The 17,755-nt window shown below is 45.5% G+C and overlaps 1 protein-coding gene across 1 annotated transcript; it reads left to right on the top strand.

Moving 5' to 3' along the window:
• Positions 1-16,388: 16,388 nt before the first annotated feature.
• Positions 16,389-17,264, top strand: LOC137650650 (uncharacterized). The gene has a single exon (XM_068383851.1). The coding sequence runs from the start codon at positions 16,389-16,391 to the stop codon at positions 17,262-17,264; it is 876 nt and encodes a 291-aa protein (XP_068239952.1).
• Positions 17,265-17,755: the final 491 nt, after the last annotated feature.

Below are 17,755 nucleotides of genomic sequence, written 5' to 3'. Positions count from 1 at the left end.
TGCCCTCCTAAATATACTGTGTATATCATATTCATGTCTATATTAGTGTCTGCCAACGAGAAATAAGGAACAAAGGGAAAACCCACTTACATCATCATTCAGCAGAACTGACGACAACTCGTAACAGAACGAGCACAAATCCGGGAACCACACTGGGTATTGGGCCTGTCCCGGTTCCTGGATAAAGGGAATGGAGCAGTGAGCATGAGACCGGCAGAGGTCATGCCCAACGGGGTCGCTGAACGAGGCAGAGCATCCTTCAGCAGTACAACGGGCCTTCTGTAAAAGAAAGGAGACATGAGTCTGGTGATGCTTGAAACTCTGATAAGGGATAAAAACCTATTATTTTAGAGTTCTGGCACTCACTGAATTACCTAAGCACCCATATTGCATTGACCAAACAACTAACTATTAACTTTAAGTTGATACTGCCCCATACCATTGTTGGCACTTTAAAATTCAATTGTCTGTATATTTGTAATGCACCCAATGTCTGTTAATGACATAAGGATAATAAGCTTAAAGTAATCCGCCGACCTCCAAGGGTCGGGGAAGCAGTGACATGCCCTTAAAATAAATACAAACACCAGCCTTAGCTAAAGGCAAGGCAAATATAAGTGTGAAGTGTATGGGCGACCTCCGGTGAAGCCGGAGCTCCGGTGAGGCCGGATCGTAATGAAATGTCCTGAATAAAGGAGCCTTAGCTAATTAGCTAAGGCAACTTTAAGTGTTAAGTGTTTGGGCGACCTCCGGTGACGCCGGAGGATAATGAGATGCCCTGAATAATTCAATTGTGGCTAATAATTCAATTGTGAAAGATAAAAAGCTAAGTCGTAGCTAAAGACTAAAGCTTAGATTATAGTAAAGCGTATTTACGATCTCCGGTGAGGCCGGAGGGAGAAGAAAGGTCCTGAATAATTATTGTGAATAACAACACAGTTGTAATAACAAAGGCTATTGTGGATATGGCCGTGGCCTGAGACCGAAGTAAGGGCCACCGGAGGGTCTTATCTAAACAATATGAAGCCCGTCCCATGTAGTAAACAATATAAATATAACAATAGAACGAAAGTTATTGAGAATCCCTCGTGGCGGAGTATAACTCAAGGCGGAGTGGATAACGTTCATAACTACTCCCGAGCCGTAACGGGGAGAGGACGAAACACGGACCAAAATAACGCTAACAATTGAAAAGTCACGAAAAATAAATAACTCGTAAGTTATCATCCACCCAGAGGGGGAGAAGTGAGGGAGGGAGAACCCGCTGAACGCACAAAACGGAAAACGGGAAATCCGCTCCCCCACCGAAGCTAAGAAAGAAAACGAGAGAAAGGGGTAACTCGTGACTGCGAACAGAAAACGGGGACCCCAATCTCCCGCTCTCTTGGACACAAAAACAGGACTAAAAATCACAAAACACTATTATAAACGTATAAAATAAAAATGTACATCCATATAATACTACGATCGAAGAATAGCATCCGTTAAAACTTAAAATAAATAGCACTGTTCCTTTAACCGAGTCGAGTGACGAACGCCTCGGGCGGTTACTAAACAAAAACAAAGCTAAATCGCTATCTCGATCGTAGGCTGGACTTACTTGCAAAAAGTACCATGAGCATAAAATAAAAATAAAAATAATAACGGTTCTAAAGGCATAAGGCCAGGGACTTAACCAAGAACCTAAGTGACAGAGTACTAAACGGGCAGATAAAGATGAATTCCCCAACAAGTGAACAAACAATGGCCGCCATGAAAGGCCAGACGGGGATAATAAAACAGACTATACTGGATATAAAACACAAGCCCGGTACAATAAAATACTGTCAAAACAAACTATGGTACTTAACATTGGAATGTGTGAAGATGGAGCTTCGGACATGACAAAATAAATCCACGATAGATAAAAAAGACCGAGAGCACAACGAAAACATTCAACACTTTTGAATTCCAAAAAGAAGGATGATGTTCAGATGGCGCTCGCGTCGTGGCGTGGGTGGTGCGGCGTTGGGGATGTGTCTAGGGCCTCTGTATCGGCCCATCCCTTTGGCGAAGGAATTAACTAAATGGAAGACAACCTGTGAATAGTGGATTTCACGCGCCTTTGCTTTATACACGACACCCAAAAGGTGCTCGCGCGAGGGTTGTAACCTCAGCATTCCATGCTTTTATCTTTCTCTGGTATAATTGGAAGGTTTTTATCAGAAAAGGTATACAAGAAGGACTTTTCGCCCGGCGCCACAGGTTCGACCCAGAAATATCCTTACTTTTAATTAAACCAACTTTTTTTTTGTATAAATTTACTAATCTTATAATAGTTATAATTATCTATCTTCCCAGATGCAATTATCCATGTTGGGGGCTTGGGTGTTCTTACTTCTGGAAGTCTATGCTCTATTTCTTTTTCCATCCATTCTTCTGGTTTATATACCTCTAGGTGTCTTGGTGCTTTATCACATAGAGCCCCAGAAATCAAACAATTGTCAATTTTTATGCTCTCTAAATTTTTATTTGCTTCTAAAGCAATCTCAAAACTTGAAAATGATACCCAAGCTTCCCAAAAGCCTTTACTACCATTAAGCTCCATTAAAATTTCTTTGATTGCCCCAAATCTACAGAAGGCTTCATGAATTATGTCATAGCTACAACCAATTGGTATGTTTTTTAAGTGGAGAATTTTCAGTTTTTTTGTTGGATCTGGTAATGAGCCAGAACCAGAGAGTAAAGTATTACTGTTATTGCAAGAATCATTTTCCACCAGTGCCGATAAATTGTCTTTAACAACACTGGTCAGAGAAGTATTGTTGGAGGAATCCTTTTTATTGCCGAGGTTGTCAACAGAGCTTTCCCTATTTAAACAAGCAGAAGTCGTCAACGGTGTCTGGGGTTCGCCATTTGATCCAGGGGTACGGGGAATATTAAGTTTACTCATTAATTATTTTTTTAGGGGGAGGGATGGGGTCATAATAACAATGAAAAAAACAAAAAAACAATGGAAAAAAAATAAAGTTTAAGGGAGAGAAAAAATTAAGACTGTCTGAAATTCCAAAGAAGACACCGTTAGCCTTTCCTGGAATTAATTTCTCCACCAATGACACCTGTGAAAGCTGCTTACCAAATGTCCACTCCCTACCCTACCACAAAGGGATGGTACCACTATGATTAGAGTGGCTCAAGTGTATGCCAAACCCGCTTGATGGGACTGAGAGCATTTCAAGAATACAATCATCCCCACTCTAATCATAGTGGCAGGCAAACATTCCATGGAGGAACTAGCAAAGGGAACTTCTTTCGAGAAGCTCTCTACCCGGCAGGTGACGTTTGCAGCGTCAGAGACCCAGAACCTGGAAAAAGTCGCGAAAAGTGCCATGCAGGCAACTTCGTGGCTTGATCTCTGGCTTGGGTCTCTGGGCATCCTATTGCGATCCGAGGATCTGTCCAAGGAGAGCAATAGGAAAGCTTTGGAGACCTTCCTCCTCTCGGGCACTCGCTCTATTGAGTTTCTAGCCCACCAGGTCTCTAACCTGTGGGCTAACATGATCCTCAAAAGACGCGATTCAGTGTCCGAGAGGTTCCTTCCCAAGTTCCCCACTGCAGACGTCAGCAGGCTCAGGCACTCCTCTATTTTTGGAAGGGAGTTACTGGAGCCTCGTGACATTGAGCAGACGGCTGGGAGGTGGAGGAGATCGAACCAGGACTCTCTCCTCCAAAGAGCCCTGACATCTCGGCCCTATAAACCTCCAGCCCCTCAACAACAACAACGTCAACAGCAGCCTCGCAAGACACCTAAGCAGGCTCCGGCAGCTAAGACAAGCGTGTCTAAGCCGCAGTCCTTTCAGCCAAAATACAAGAGATTAAGGGAGGTAGAACTCCTAGAGGAAGCGGGAAAGGTCGCAAACACTAGGAGTGGCAGTCCCCCCGCGTGTCCACCTGTGGGGGATGCCTAAAAAGTTGCGTGCAGAGGTGGCAGCAATTCGGGGCCTACCCTTGGATGGTCTCTGTGATCGGTCAAGGGTATCGCATCCCGTTCACAACATCTCTACCTCCCCTGACAGCGAATCCAGTGTCGTTGAACTCCTATGCCTTGGGATCGGCAAAGGGGTTGGCCCTCCGGGCAGAAGTCGAGTCCATGCTCAAGAAGGATGCTCTCCAGGAGGTCGACGACGGCTCCCCAGGCTTCTTCACTCGACTCTTTCTTGTAAAGAAGGCGTCTGGAGGCTGGAGACCGGTCATCGACCTCTCAGCACTAAACAAGTTTGTCGTACAAATTCGTTTCAGTATGGAGACAGCGGACACGGTCAGACTTGCAGTGAGACCACAAGACTTTATGTGCTCTCTGGATCTGAAGGACGCATACTTCCAGATCCCCATCCACCCGTCTTCCAGGAAGTACTTAAGATTCAGCCTAGACGGCAAGACCTACCAGTTCAAGGTGCTGTGTTTCGGTCTCTCCACGGCTCCCCAGGTGTTCACCAAGGTGTTCACTCTGTTCTCGTCGTGGGCTCACAGGAACAGCATCCGTCTCCTTCGTTATCTGGACAACTGGCTAATCCTGGCAGACTCGGAGTCGACCCTTCTGCGACACCGAGACAGGCTTCTGGAAGTTTGCCAAGATCTAGGGATCTTGGTAAATTTCAAGAAGTCCTCTCTGCGCCCTACGAAGAATCTGGTATACCTAGGCATGAAACTAGACACGATTCTCCCCAAAGCCTTTCCATCAGACGAAAGGATAGCAAGGCTGATGAAGGTAGCAGAACCTTTACTCAGACGAGAAGCGCTTCCAGCCCAACTGTGGTTACGTCTCTTAGGCCATCTATCATCTTTGGTTCGTCTTGTTCCAAACGGCCGCCTCAGGATGAGATCCCTTCAGTGGCGGCTGAAGTCACGATGGAATCGGGGAAACGATTCCCCGGACTTCATAGTTCCCATAGGACCTTCGGAACGGGCGGATCTTCGATGGTGGCTGGACGACGAGAACCTACGGAAGGGAGCAGATCTTCTCGTCCCCCCCCCAGATTTGACTCTGTTTACGGACGCGTCAAGTCAAGGGTGGGGGGCCCACATTCTGAGCCAAAGAGCCTCAGGCCTTTGGTCAGAATCGGAAAGGTGCCTCCACACCAACCTGCTAGAATTGAAGGCCGTTTTTCTGGCTCTTCAACAGTTCCAACAAACCCTGGCGGGCCACTCCGTGGTGGTGATGAGTGACAACACCACAGTAGTGGCCTATATCAACAAGCAGGGAGGTACCTTCTCGCAACAGCTATCCCATCTTGCAGTAAAGATTCTGAGATGGTCCGAAACCCGCTCGATCTCACTGTCGGCTCGCTTCATTCCTGGCAAGAGGAATGTCCTCGGCGACAGCCTCAGCAGGGCGACGCAGATAGTGAGTACCGAGTGGTCTTTGCATCCTCATAGCCAACAAAGTCCTGAATTTGTGGGGTTCCCCGACTGTAGACCTGTTTGCGACAGCCTTGAATTTCAGGCTGCCCCTTTACTGCTCTCCAGTCCTGGGTCCCAAGGCTCTCTGGCAGGATGCATTTCAACACAGGTGGGACAACATGGATGTTTACGCCTTCCCACCTTTTTGTCTGATGAGAAGGGTGCTCAACAAGGCCAACCTATCGGTCAACCTCTCCATGACTCTCATAGCTCCGCTATGGCATCATGCGGAATGGTTCCCGGACCTTCTGCAACTCCTAACGGAACCCCCAAGAGAACTCCCTCCACGTCACGAGCTACTCAGACAACCACATTGCAACATCTTCCACAAGGCCGTAGCTTCGCTTCGGCTTCACGCCTGGAGACTATCCAGCGACTCCTCTTGGAGAGAGGATTTTCTCAACAGGTTGTGGACATGATGTCTCGACACCTGCGAGAATCCTCTGCCAGCGTCTACCAGGCGAAGTGGAAAGTCTTTTGTGGTTGGTGTCGTGGAAGGGGCATCTCTCCACTCGATGCCACTATTCCACAATAGCGGAGTTCCTCGTATATCTTCGTTGGAACTTTCTCTACACATACGCAACTACGAGCTTACTTGCCCCCAGTTGGAAGTCAGACCCCCTCCTTGGAAGGTGGTTCAAGTGCTCAGGGCTCTGAAAAGAGCTCCCTTTGAATCATTACGCCAGGCGTCTGATCGCCTCCTAACGAGGAAGACGGTGTTCCTACTCGCGTTGGCCTCGGCCAAACGAGTAAGTGAACTTCATGGTCTCTCCTACGACGTTGCCCATTCAAGGGTATGGGGGGAGGTAACGTTCAAGTTCGTCCCTGAGTTCATTGCTAAGACTCAAAACCCTGGGGTGTCGGAGCCAAGATTCGACTCCTTCTTCAAGGTAACGAGTCTACGTTCTGTAACAAGTGACCCAGACCATCTGTTACTGTGCCCAGTCAGGAGTCTGAGGCGCTACCTCAAAAGAACAGCTGCAGCCCGTCCTCATGTGTAAGCTTTGTTTGTGATCACAGGGAGGACAAAGAGGAGGGTCACCAAGAACTCTATCTCTTCATGGATTTGCAAGGTGATAAGCAGCACCTTGAATCCCGACTCTCCTCCGTCACGTCGTCCCAGAGCTCACGACGTCAGGGGTGTTGCTACTTCCCTGGCCTTCAAGAGAAACTTCTCTGTGACGCAGGTTCTTCAAGCTGGGGTCTGGAAACGTCAGACGACGTTCACAGCCCACTACCTGCAGGACGTGACCCACAGGAACCTCGATACGTTTTCTATCGGTCCTGTGGTGGCTGCACAACAGCTGGTCTAACCTCAGGCTCCTTATTGGACAAGTAGCAGAAGGTTGAGGGCATTGTTACCCGGTTTTAGTCTGCGTGAATGAAAGAGTACGTCTGGCCCTTACTTCTTTCTTCATTCTCCCCTCTCTTGGGGATAGCAGCATCCAGGTCTTTGCGCAGCTGACCTCAACCTCTGCAGGTAAACCATGCTTCCTTGTGCTCCTAGGATTAGCCTTAATACTGTTGCGTCCCCCATACCCTGACGGGGTGGTATTGGGAACGTCCTAGGTCAACTGCCTAGGACGAGTCACGTTATTCTCCTTCACACACAACCTAGTAGGCCGCACGATGGTCAAACATGACAACGTGCGAGGGTTAGGGACTCCCGTTCCTTGAGTTCTACAACTCGGAATTGGAGTCCCCGGGTAAAGCCGAAGCCAGAAGGCTGGGGACTTTCCGCCCTTCCTAAGGGTAAGCCACCCCATGTAAATAGCGTGGTTTGTATTAGGTTACGGAACAAATGACAAATTTCGTAGATAATTTGTATTTTTCCTACCATACAAACCTTAGCTATTTACGCAAATGTTACCCGCCAGCCCTGACCCCCAAGTCAAGTCCTACCTTTAAGTGAATTGAGCTATTCACAGTGTGTGGGGGGGGGGGAGGGGTAGCTAGCTACCCCTTCCCTACCCCCCGCTAACTAGCGAGGGGTAGTTAACCCTCGTTAAAATTTAATGGCTCGTCATTTCAGCTCCGCCAAAATAATACCCCATGTAAATAGCTAAGGTTTGTATGGTAGGAAAAATACAAATTATCTCCGAAATTTGTCATGTTTTGTCTCAGATCTCTAAAGTTTTTGATCCACTGAATTTTACCTTGCCAGTAAGTATAAGAGGGAGGGTATTAATGAGAAAAGTATGGAAATTAGAAGTAGAATAGGATCAACAAGTACCAAAAGAGATAACAAATGAGATGAAAAGCATAAGTAGAGATTTTGAAATGTTGTCAGAGTTGTCTTTTCCTCGTCAGGCTTTAAATGAACAAAAAACTTACGGACTTCATGTATTTTGTGACAGCTCAACTGAAGCTTATGGTTTTGTAATGTATGCATGTTCTGATGACGATCAAAGCTCTTTTTTGTTTGCTAAATCTAAATTGGCTCCTTTAAGAAAGGGAAATGAGCATAGTGTGCCCACTCTAGAATTAATGGGGGTGATTTTAGCATTAAAATGTCAACCTACACTTATGGAAACTTACAGAAATATTCAGTTCCAATTTGTAAATATTTGTGTGGACGCTCAAGTTGTATTGAACTGGATAATAACTAAGGAGTCTAAAGTAAAATCTAAATTTATAAGAAATAGGATATTAGAAGTAGATGAACTTAAGAGTGAAATTGTTAAAGAATTTAAAGTACCTATAAAGTATAATTATGTGCATACAGAACAAAACCCTGCTGATTTGTTGACGAGAGGGTTGTCTTATAAGAAGTTTTTAGAGAATAGGAAATTTTGGTTGGAGGGACCAGAATGGTTAAATAATAATTTTGAAAGGTGGCCTAAATATCCTTTAATGAGTTGTCTCCACAACATAAAGGTAAAGTAAATGTAAATTATGTGGAAATAGTGAAAGTAAACACAGGCTTTTTGAATATTAATAAATTTTCTGGTTATGAAAAGCTTGTCAAATTCACTAGTTATTTCTTCAGACCTTTATGCAAAGTAAAGGGTGGAGATCCAAGGGAAAGGGCCAAAAAGTATTGGGTTAGAATAGCTCAAAGTGAATGTTTCTCTTTGGAAATAGAATTCCTGAAAAAAGAAGTAAAATCAGAAAAAACTGTTCCTTTTCTAGTCTAATTTAAATATATTTCTGGGTCGACCTGTGGCGGCCGGTGAAAAGGGTCCTTCTTATACACTTTTCTGATATAAACCTTCCAATTATACCAGAGAAAGATAAAAGCATGGAATGCAGAGGTTACTACCCTCGCGCGAGCACCTTGTGGGTGTCGTGTATAAAGCAGAGGCGCGTGAAAACCACTATTCACAGGCTGTCTTCCATTTAGCTAATTCCTTCGTCAAAGGGATGGGCCGATACAGAGGCACCATCTACGCTACTAGAACCACGCCACCGACGCCCCGACGCGAGCGCCATCTGAACAACATCCTTCTGCTTTGGACTTGCTAGCGTGTTCTTAGAATTTTGTGCTCTCGGTGTTTTCACTTTTCGTGGATTAATTTCGTCATGACCGAAGCTCCAACTTCACCCATTCCAATGTTAAGTACCATAGTTTGTTTTGACAGCTTTTTGTAGTACCGGGCAGTTGTCCTTTTCCCAGTATAGCGTTGTTTTTATTTCGACCGGCTTGGCCTTCCGCGGTGTCGGCAGCCATTATTGTTTTGATTTGTCTCGCTGGGAATTCATGCTAGTCTTGCCCATTTGGTACTCTGTCAGTTAGGTTCTTGATTAAGTCACTGGCCTTACGCCTTTTTGAACCATTATTATTATTATTTTTATTATTTTTTCCTATGGTACTTTTTGCTAGCAAGTCCAGTCCCGAACAAGAATAGCGTTCTGGCTTTATTATAGTTTAGTACCCGCCCTGAGAGGCGTTTGTCACTGGTCTATATCCTTTTAAATTTTGTTGTAGCAGACGTTATTCTTCGTTCGTAGACTTGTTTTGGATGTCACAATTTTATTGTTATACTTATATCATATCATAGTGTGCTTAATTCGTTTTTATAGTGTAACCACGAGAGCGAGAGCATGGAGTTCTCGTTTTCTGTCGCCAGTCACGAGTTACCCTTTCTCTCGTTTTCTTTCTTAACCTCGAGTATGAGAAATGGATTTCCCGTTTTCCGTTTTATACGATCAACGGGTTCTCCCTCCCCCCTCTCCCTCTACGGGTATATGATATCTTACTAGTTATTTTAGTTTGTGGTTACTATTGAGATAGATAGCGTTATTAATAGGTCTTGTTCCTGTGTGAGTCATTGTTTTGGGCCATCCTTAAGCTCCCCCCTGTTCCCCTCGTAGTTCCGTCCTCTCCCCGTTAGACCTTGGGAGTAGGATCTGAACATTCATCCACTCCGCCCTGAGTTCTACTCCGCCATGAGGGATACTCAATGAGCTTGGAACTATAGTTATATATTGTTTAGATTGCAGCCCGCTGGAAGGGCCTCATCCCCCGGTGGCCCCTTGCACCCAGTTCCCGGCCACGGCCATATCCACACAAAATATTCATTATTAATCACAACTGAATTATTCAGGACCTTTCACCGGACCTCCGGCTTCACCGGAGATCACCAATACGCTTAACAATAATGTTAGCCTTAGCCTTTAGCTACTGCTGGTGTGTTATAATTTATTTTTACGGGCCTGTCACTGGATCCCCGACCATGTCGGAGGTTCTGCAGATTTCATTAGTTTATTTATTCTTATTTTAATAATATTTCTAGTGATACGGACCCATTTCCATTGCTCCGGCACACTCCGGTGCAGAAAACACTTTATATTTAACATATTTTAATATGGAGCCCCGGCTCTCAGTCACTGAACTCCCCGATGCACACATACTTCATTCTATCTAGGCTGTTAGTAGATCTTAATCCCTTACCAGAGTCTCAAGGAACATCCAGACTTATGTCTCCTTTCTTTTACAGAAGGTCCGCTGTGCTGCCCAGGGCTGCCCCGCCTCTTTCAACGATCCCGTTGGACATGACCTCTGTCGTTCGCATGCGCATTGCGCCATCTCCTTTATTCGGGAGCCGGGACAAGCCCCGTATATGATCTGGTTCCCGGAATCGTGCACACTCTGTTACGAGTTGTCCTCCATACTCCTGAACGATGATGTAAGTTGGTTTTCGTTTTGTTCCTTTTTTATCTTTTGGAGATAAATTAATTTGTCCCTTAATTATATATACATGGTGTTTTTCGGAGAACGATCCTTCTCCTTCATCACTAATCCCCTCAACTCTTTCAGGCCGATGATGAATCTCTTCGGTCAGCAAGGGCTGCTCTTCGTCCTTGGGTGTCAGGCTTCGGCAGGAATGCTCCGTCTGGCGCACCCTATCTCCTCGATGGAGACATGGCCTCCCGTCTCTTCCCAGGCTCTACAACTGCAGCAGTCACTCCGGAAATAGCTGCCCCTTTAATTGAAGAAGTCAGAGCAACCATTTCCGCGGAAGATGAACCCCTTTTACCGGTGGACATGGCAGATCTAGATCTAGACGTCGAGCCCATGGACGAGTAGGTAAGTGGTGTCGAGTTGGTGGAAACCTTTTTATCTCCTACTCCTTCTTCTACCTCCTCCTTTCTCGGCTTTGATAAGCCTACGGCTTCTCCTCGGGATCCCTCTGTCCCCGTACGACCCAAAGTGAAGCCACTACATACCTATAAGTCTTCAGCTTTGCCAGTATCGACGTCACCGGTCCCCGGACCCTCGACTGCTCCTGATGTTCCTATTGCTCCCCATAAAACTGTGACTTCTAAGAAGTCGAAGTCCGTCAAGTCCAAGGCTTCATCAACGGGTGGCTCTCAGGTACCCTCCTTCCCCGTCGAACTGATCAGGGATATAGTCAAGGAGCAAATTCAGCAACAGTCTGGGGCTATGACGGAGCTAAAAGATATGGTGGCTACTCTGATCCGCTCCGGAACTCAGATGCCTCCTCCTTCAGCCCCAGACGCATCGAAGCTACCTCCCTTCGATAAAAACAACCCTTGGAGGTTTGCCTTGCATGCCCCATACTTAGATGGTTCCCTAACTCTAGAGGGCATAGGCACCCGCCCTCTAGAGGACCTAGAATTCTACCCCCCGGGGCTAGAATTCCCATTCAATGGTTTCGCATGCCTAAAGGAGCATGCATTGGTTCGAATGGACAAGGTACCGAAGGAAACGGTGATATTTCCAAAAGAGCAGGCCCAAGCTATCTGGGCCAGAACTCTATCTGAGTGGGGGTGTAATAACTCCAAGCTCACCCCACACAAAGGTGCCTTCACTATTTTTTCGACGGCATCGTCCATTTCTTTACCACTCATAGACAAAGTCACAGAGCTGACAATACAGGCCATCAAGGAAGGCTCTACCATGCCGGCTCTCAAGGAGACAGACCCCACCTCATTGCTCATGCCGAGTACCTCTGCCACCTGGGACGACGCGTCTTCTACCTTCACGGTGGGGAAGCTAAACCCAGACTGCGCCTCTACTCCTTTTTCTGAGAAGCTCCCCAGATTACTAGAGAGAGTTCTCAAAACTGAGTTCGAGGCCCGTAATAGGCTGGTTAGGTCCCTCCACTTCATCACCTCCATAGAGTCCCTAGCCTCTGTTTACCCCACGGAAACCTTGTTCAGGGTTTTCACAAAGAACCTGCTTCTGTCCTACCAAGTGGACCTCCACGACGTCTGGTCGGCTCGGGTTAGCTGCAGGAAATTCGTTCTGTCTGAGGCTTCTATCAGACATGAACCGAACAGGCTGATAGCGTCCTCCTGCTGGGGTAAGAACCTATTCCCTCAGAACGAAGTTGATAAAGTTCTTCAGGACGCTGCGAGGGCAAACCAAAATTTGCAAGTAAGGTGGGGCCTCTCGACCAAAAGGAAGATCGAATCCCACAAACAAACATTCTTCAAGAAGAAGCAGAGATTTATTCCTTACAAGACGAACCGGGGTCACTACCACCAATCGTCAGTTCCCCACACGTCGACACAGTCTTCCTCTGCTTCGACTTCTCAGCAACCGGCTCCCCCTCAGCAAGTAGTCTACCTCACTGCTCCCCCAGGTGCACAGCCCAACCCCACTTGGATGTCCTCTCCTGCATACAACCCTAGCTACGAGTCCTCCGGTTCCTTTCGTGGACACCAGAGAGGAAGCTACAGAGGTAGAGGACAGTTCCGCCAGCGAGGCAGACCTAAAGCAAGGGGTGCTCGTGGAGGGAAGGGACCTAGATTCACTCCCTCGCAATGATGTGTTCCCGGTAGGAGGGAGACTTTATCACTTTCGAGACCATTGGACCTTCAGTCCATGGGCTCACAGCATAATATCCAAAGGCTTGGGTTGGAAATGGTCACAGGGATCTCCACCTCCACCAGTGACCTTCTTCCAGAGACCCACTCCCATCCTGAAAGAGTACACCACAGAGTTACTCAAGAAGAAAGCGATCAAACGGGTTCGATCACTGAAATTCCAAGGCCGCCTGTTTACCGTTCCAAAGAAAGACTCGTCGGCGTTGAGAGTAGTTCTGGACTTGTCAAAACTAAACTCTTACATTCTCTGCGACAAGGTCCGTATGCTGACTATCTCTCAGGTACGGACCTTACTTCCCCGTGGGGCCGTCACCACCTCTATCGATCTTACCGACGCCTATTATCATGTGCCAGTAGCTCGAAACTTCTCTCCTTACCTAGGCTTCCGTCTCGGCAAGAAAGCCTTTGCATTCAAAGTCATGCCCTTCGGTCTCAGCATTGCTCCCAGGATATTCACGAAACTGGGAGAGACAGTGCTCGAACAACTCAGAAACCAAGGGATACAGATCATCGCCTGTCTGGACGATTGGCTCATTTGGGCTCAGTCGAACCAGGAATGCAACAGAGCTACGACGAAGGTAATTAAATTTCTCGCCAAACTGGGATTCCAAGTCAATCTCCAAAAGTCTCGCCTACAACCATCAAGCCACTTCGAATGGTTAGGCATCTGGTGGGACCTTTCAGAGCACAGGCTCTTCCTTCCTCCCAAGAAGGTAAGGGAGATAGCTTCCAAGATCAGGAACTTTCTCAAACACAAACAGGTGTCCAGAAGAGCTTTAGAAAGAATCCTCGGCCTTCTCCAATTTGCCTCAGTAACCGATCTCCTATTAAAAGCCAAACTCAAAGACATCAATCGAGTTTGGAGAAAGAGAGCTACAATACCTTTGAGAGACAAGATCTCGAAGATCCCGTCTTAAAAATGAGGCTACGACCATGGTCCAAACCGAGGAACCTCTCCAAATCGGTTCCTCTGCAGTTCCCCTCTCCACAAGTGACAATTCATACAGACGCATCCCTGAGTGGCTGGGGGGGGTTACTCCCAACATCAGATGTTTCAGGGCTCTTGGTTACCCGCCATGATACAGTTCCATATCAATGTGCTCGAAGCCATGGCAGTGTTCTTGACCCTGAAGAGAATCTCTCCCCCGAGGTCGACCCACATCAGAGTGGTCTCAGACAGCACAGCAGTAGTACACTGCATCAACAGAGGAGGATCCAAGTCACCCAACCTGAATCAGATCCTGGTCACTATTTTCGCCTTGGCAGCACACAAAAACTGGTTCCTGTCAGCAACCCACCTAGCAGGAGTCCAGAATGTGATAGCGGACTCACTATCCAGGACGAAACCACTGGAATCAGAATGGTCCCTAGACATAAATTCATTCCGGTGGATACTCAGGCTGGTTCCGGGCCTCCAGGTAGATCTATTCGCGACCCAACTGAATCACAAACTCCCCTGTTATGTGACCCCAAACCTGGACCCTCAGGCTTATGCCATGGACGCATTAACCCTGGATTGGAACCATTAGAAGAAGATCTACTTATTCCCTCCAGTGAATCTTCTAATGAAAGTCTTACACAAACTACGCTCCTTCCAAGGGGCAGTGGCTTTAGTAGCACCTCACTGGCCAAAGAGCAGTTGGTTTCCTATCCTCCTCGAGTTGAAACTCCGTCCCTTCCGGATCCCATTCCCCAAGCTGACCCAAGTGGTCCAAACTCGGACTGTGTCAGATTCCTCAAGGATAGCCAAAACCCTAACTTTGTGGATTTCATGAAGTTTGCGGCTCGTAAAGATGCGAACATCGACCCGGAAAATTTCCTCTTTATAGAATCAGACAAAAGGGACTCTACGATTCGCCAATATGATTCGGCAGTTAAGAAACTAGCACATTTCTTAAAGAATTCAGACCATACTTTTATGACTCCTAATTTAGCCATCTCCTTCTTTAGGTCCATATTTGACAAAGGCCTAGCAGCTAGCACTATAACCACCATTAAGTCAGCTCTGAAGAAGGTCTTCTTTGTTGGGTTTAACATTAACCTGGCGGATTCCTATTTCTCATCTATTCCAAAAGCATGTGCTAGGCTTCGACCTTCGGTTCGCCCACAAAAGGTCTCTTGGTCTCTGAATGATGTCCTCAAACTTGCGTCAGACACGGACAACGAATCCTGCTCCTATATCACTCTTCTTAGGAAGACTTTATTTCTAACAGCTTTGGCCTCGGGTGCTAGAATCTCAGAACTAGCAGCTCTCTCACGAAACTCAGAAAACATAGATTTCCTCCCTTCAGGTGAAGTACTTCTTTCTCCAGACAGAGCTTTCCTAGCTAAAAATGAGGACCCCCAAAATAGGTGGTCCCCTTGGAAGATTATTCCTCTTCTCCAAGATACTTCTCTATGTCCAGTCACTACTCTCAGGGCCTTTTTAGCTAGAACTGCCACCCGCTCGTCTGGCCCCTTGTTTATCAGAGAACAAGGAGGTACTATTTCCATTCAAGGCATTAGGCAACAGATCCTATACTGTACTTCATTAAACAGGCTAATCCGGGATCATTTCCCCATGCTCATGATATCCGGTCAGTAGCTACCTCCATTAATTATTTCCAAAATATGGATTTTGATGACCTTAAAAAGTACACGGGTTGGAAATCTCCTATGGTCTTCAAACGCCACTATCTAAAGAACTTACAGGCCCTCAAATACCCAACGGTTGCAGCTGGGAGCCTTATCTCTCCCCAGTGATCTCTTGTTCTTCCTTTCATCCATCTCTTTTCTTCTCCCTCCTACCCGCCACTCGCACCACAACACCGCTCTCCTTGGTGGTTCGTTAGCCCTAAGTTTATTACATGTTTAGTTAGTATGGTTATACCTATTATTGTGTTTACCGTAACTTTAGTGTTGGGTTATCCTTAGCCATGTCAGTTTTGTTGCATTTTGTGCTCTGATACTCGGAGACTTCCTTGCTATCATGTTTATTTAGCCTTACGCTCACTATGTCCTTTGGCTAGTTTATGATTTATGCTTACTTACCTTAATATAATATATGGTTTTCATTACATGGTGTTTTTTTCTCTCCCCGCATTAGGTTACTAGTTATTATTGGGCTTGGAAGGCATTCTCTGGTACATTATCACCGGCCACCACAGGTCGACCCAGAAAAGGGATTTTGACGAAGGAAAAATCTATTTCTGGGGAGAGACCTGTGGCGCCCGGTGAAACCCTTCCCTATTATTTTGTATGATCCCACCATTTCCTTTCCAAGCCATCATGTTCAATACAGAAGGATGTTGTTCAGATGGCGCTCGCGTCGGGGCGTCGGTGGCGTGGTTCTAGTAGCGTAGCTGGTGCCTCTGTATCGGCCCATCCCTTTGACGAAGGAATTAGCTAAATGGAAGACAGCCTGTGAATAGTGGTTTTCACGCGCTTCTGCTTTATACACGACACTCACAAGGTGCTCGCGCGAGGGTAGTAACCTCTGCATTCCATGCTTTTATCTTTCTCTGGTATAATTGGAAGGTTTATATCAGAAAAGTGTATAAGAAGAACCCTTTTCACCGGGCGCCACAGGTCTCTCCCCAGAAATAGATTTTTCCTTCGTCAAAATCCCTTTTATAGATGAAGATGACATATTAAGGTCTAGAGGAAGGATTGTTATGTGCTTATATTTTGATTATAATGTTTATAATCCTGTGTTGCTTCCGAAAGTGCATAAATTAACATCTTTAATAATTAATTGTCATGAAAAGGTGCAACATTTGGGTACTGGTACTACCTTAAATTTTCTTAGGGAACAAGGGTTTTGTATCCCTAAAGGGTTAGTGGCAGTTAAGACTGAAATAAGGAATTGTAAAGTATGTCAAAAGTATAATGCTCTGGCTTATAAATATCCAAAAGTAGTTGACATGCCTAAGCATCATATAAATTTAGTGCAGCCCTTTGATCATGTAGGAATAGATTATACTGGACATTTCTGGGTTAAAGATGACATAAGTGGAGGAACAGTCAAAATGTTTGTTTTGGTATTCACTTGTTTAAATATAAGAGCAGTGCATTTTGAACTGTTACCAGATATGTCCACAAGAAATTTTATTTTGGCTTTTCAGAGATTTTGTAATATGTACTCCATTCCTCAATATCTTTATAGTGATAATGCTAAAACATTTATCAAAGCAGGTAACATTTTGGAAACTTCTTTAAAATCAAAGGAGTTCCTAGACGAAATGGAGAAGTGTCAAATAAAGCATATCAGAATTCCTTTATATTCAGCTTGGGTAGGAGCTGCTTGGGAAAAGTTAATAAGAGTCTTGAAAGGTTGCCTTTATAAGGTTACTGGAAGGGCAAGATTAACTTATTTTGAATTAATGACCACACTATCAAATGTAAAACTAGCTGTAAATTCAAGACCCCTGACTTATAGAGCTAGTACTCCTAACCTTGAATTCATTACTCCAAATCCTTTCTTGAGACTTTATAGTAATTCATCTCTTGTTTTGAGGAAGAATGAGGAGGATGTATGGCGGGGTGATTGATTGATTGATTGATTCAAAGTTTTCAGGCATCCTGACATCTGAGGTCATTGACGCCGGTAACATTTAAGTTATGTATACAAAAATAAAAGATAAAATAAAATAAAAAATAAAAGAGTATTCAATTAAAATCATAAAAGTTGAATGTAATAAAAGTTAAATATTTTTCAGAAGACCTGCTTCTGAAATAAATCTAAAAATGCCACTTGCATGGTAGGACACATCATTTCCAAGAATCTTGGCAAGGATGAACCTGCCACCCTCACCTCGAGCCTCAAACAAATATCTATTCCGCAAGTTGTTATAATTGGGGCATTCGGTCAACAAATGCCTTACTGTTAGAGGTACTACACAGTCGTCACAATATGGTTGGTGTTGGCCCTTCAGCAGAAACTCGTGTGTAAACCAAGTGTGACCAATACGGAGACGACAAAGAGACGTCTCCCATTTTCGGGGCATCATATTATACCTCCAAGGAGATATGTCATTTGTTA

The sequence above is a fragment of the Palaemon carinicauda genome, chromosome 1, assembly GCF_036898095.1.
Source record: "Palaemon carinicauda isolate YSFRI2023 chromosome 1, ASM3689809v2, whole genome shotgun sequence".
In the NCBI taxonomy this organism is placed as follows: Eukaryota; Metazoa; Arthropoda; class Malacostraca; order Decapoda; family Palaemonidae; genus Palaemon; species Palaemon carinicauda.
This window is presented reverse-complemented; position numbering and strand designations above follow the sequence as displayed.

Coding starts and splice junctions, on each gene's coding strand:
- LOC137650650 (XM_068383851.1), top strand. CDS start 16,389: ATGTGCTTATATTTTGATTATAATGTTTATAATCCTGTGTTGCTTCCG.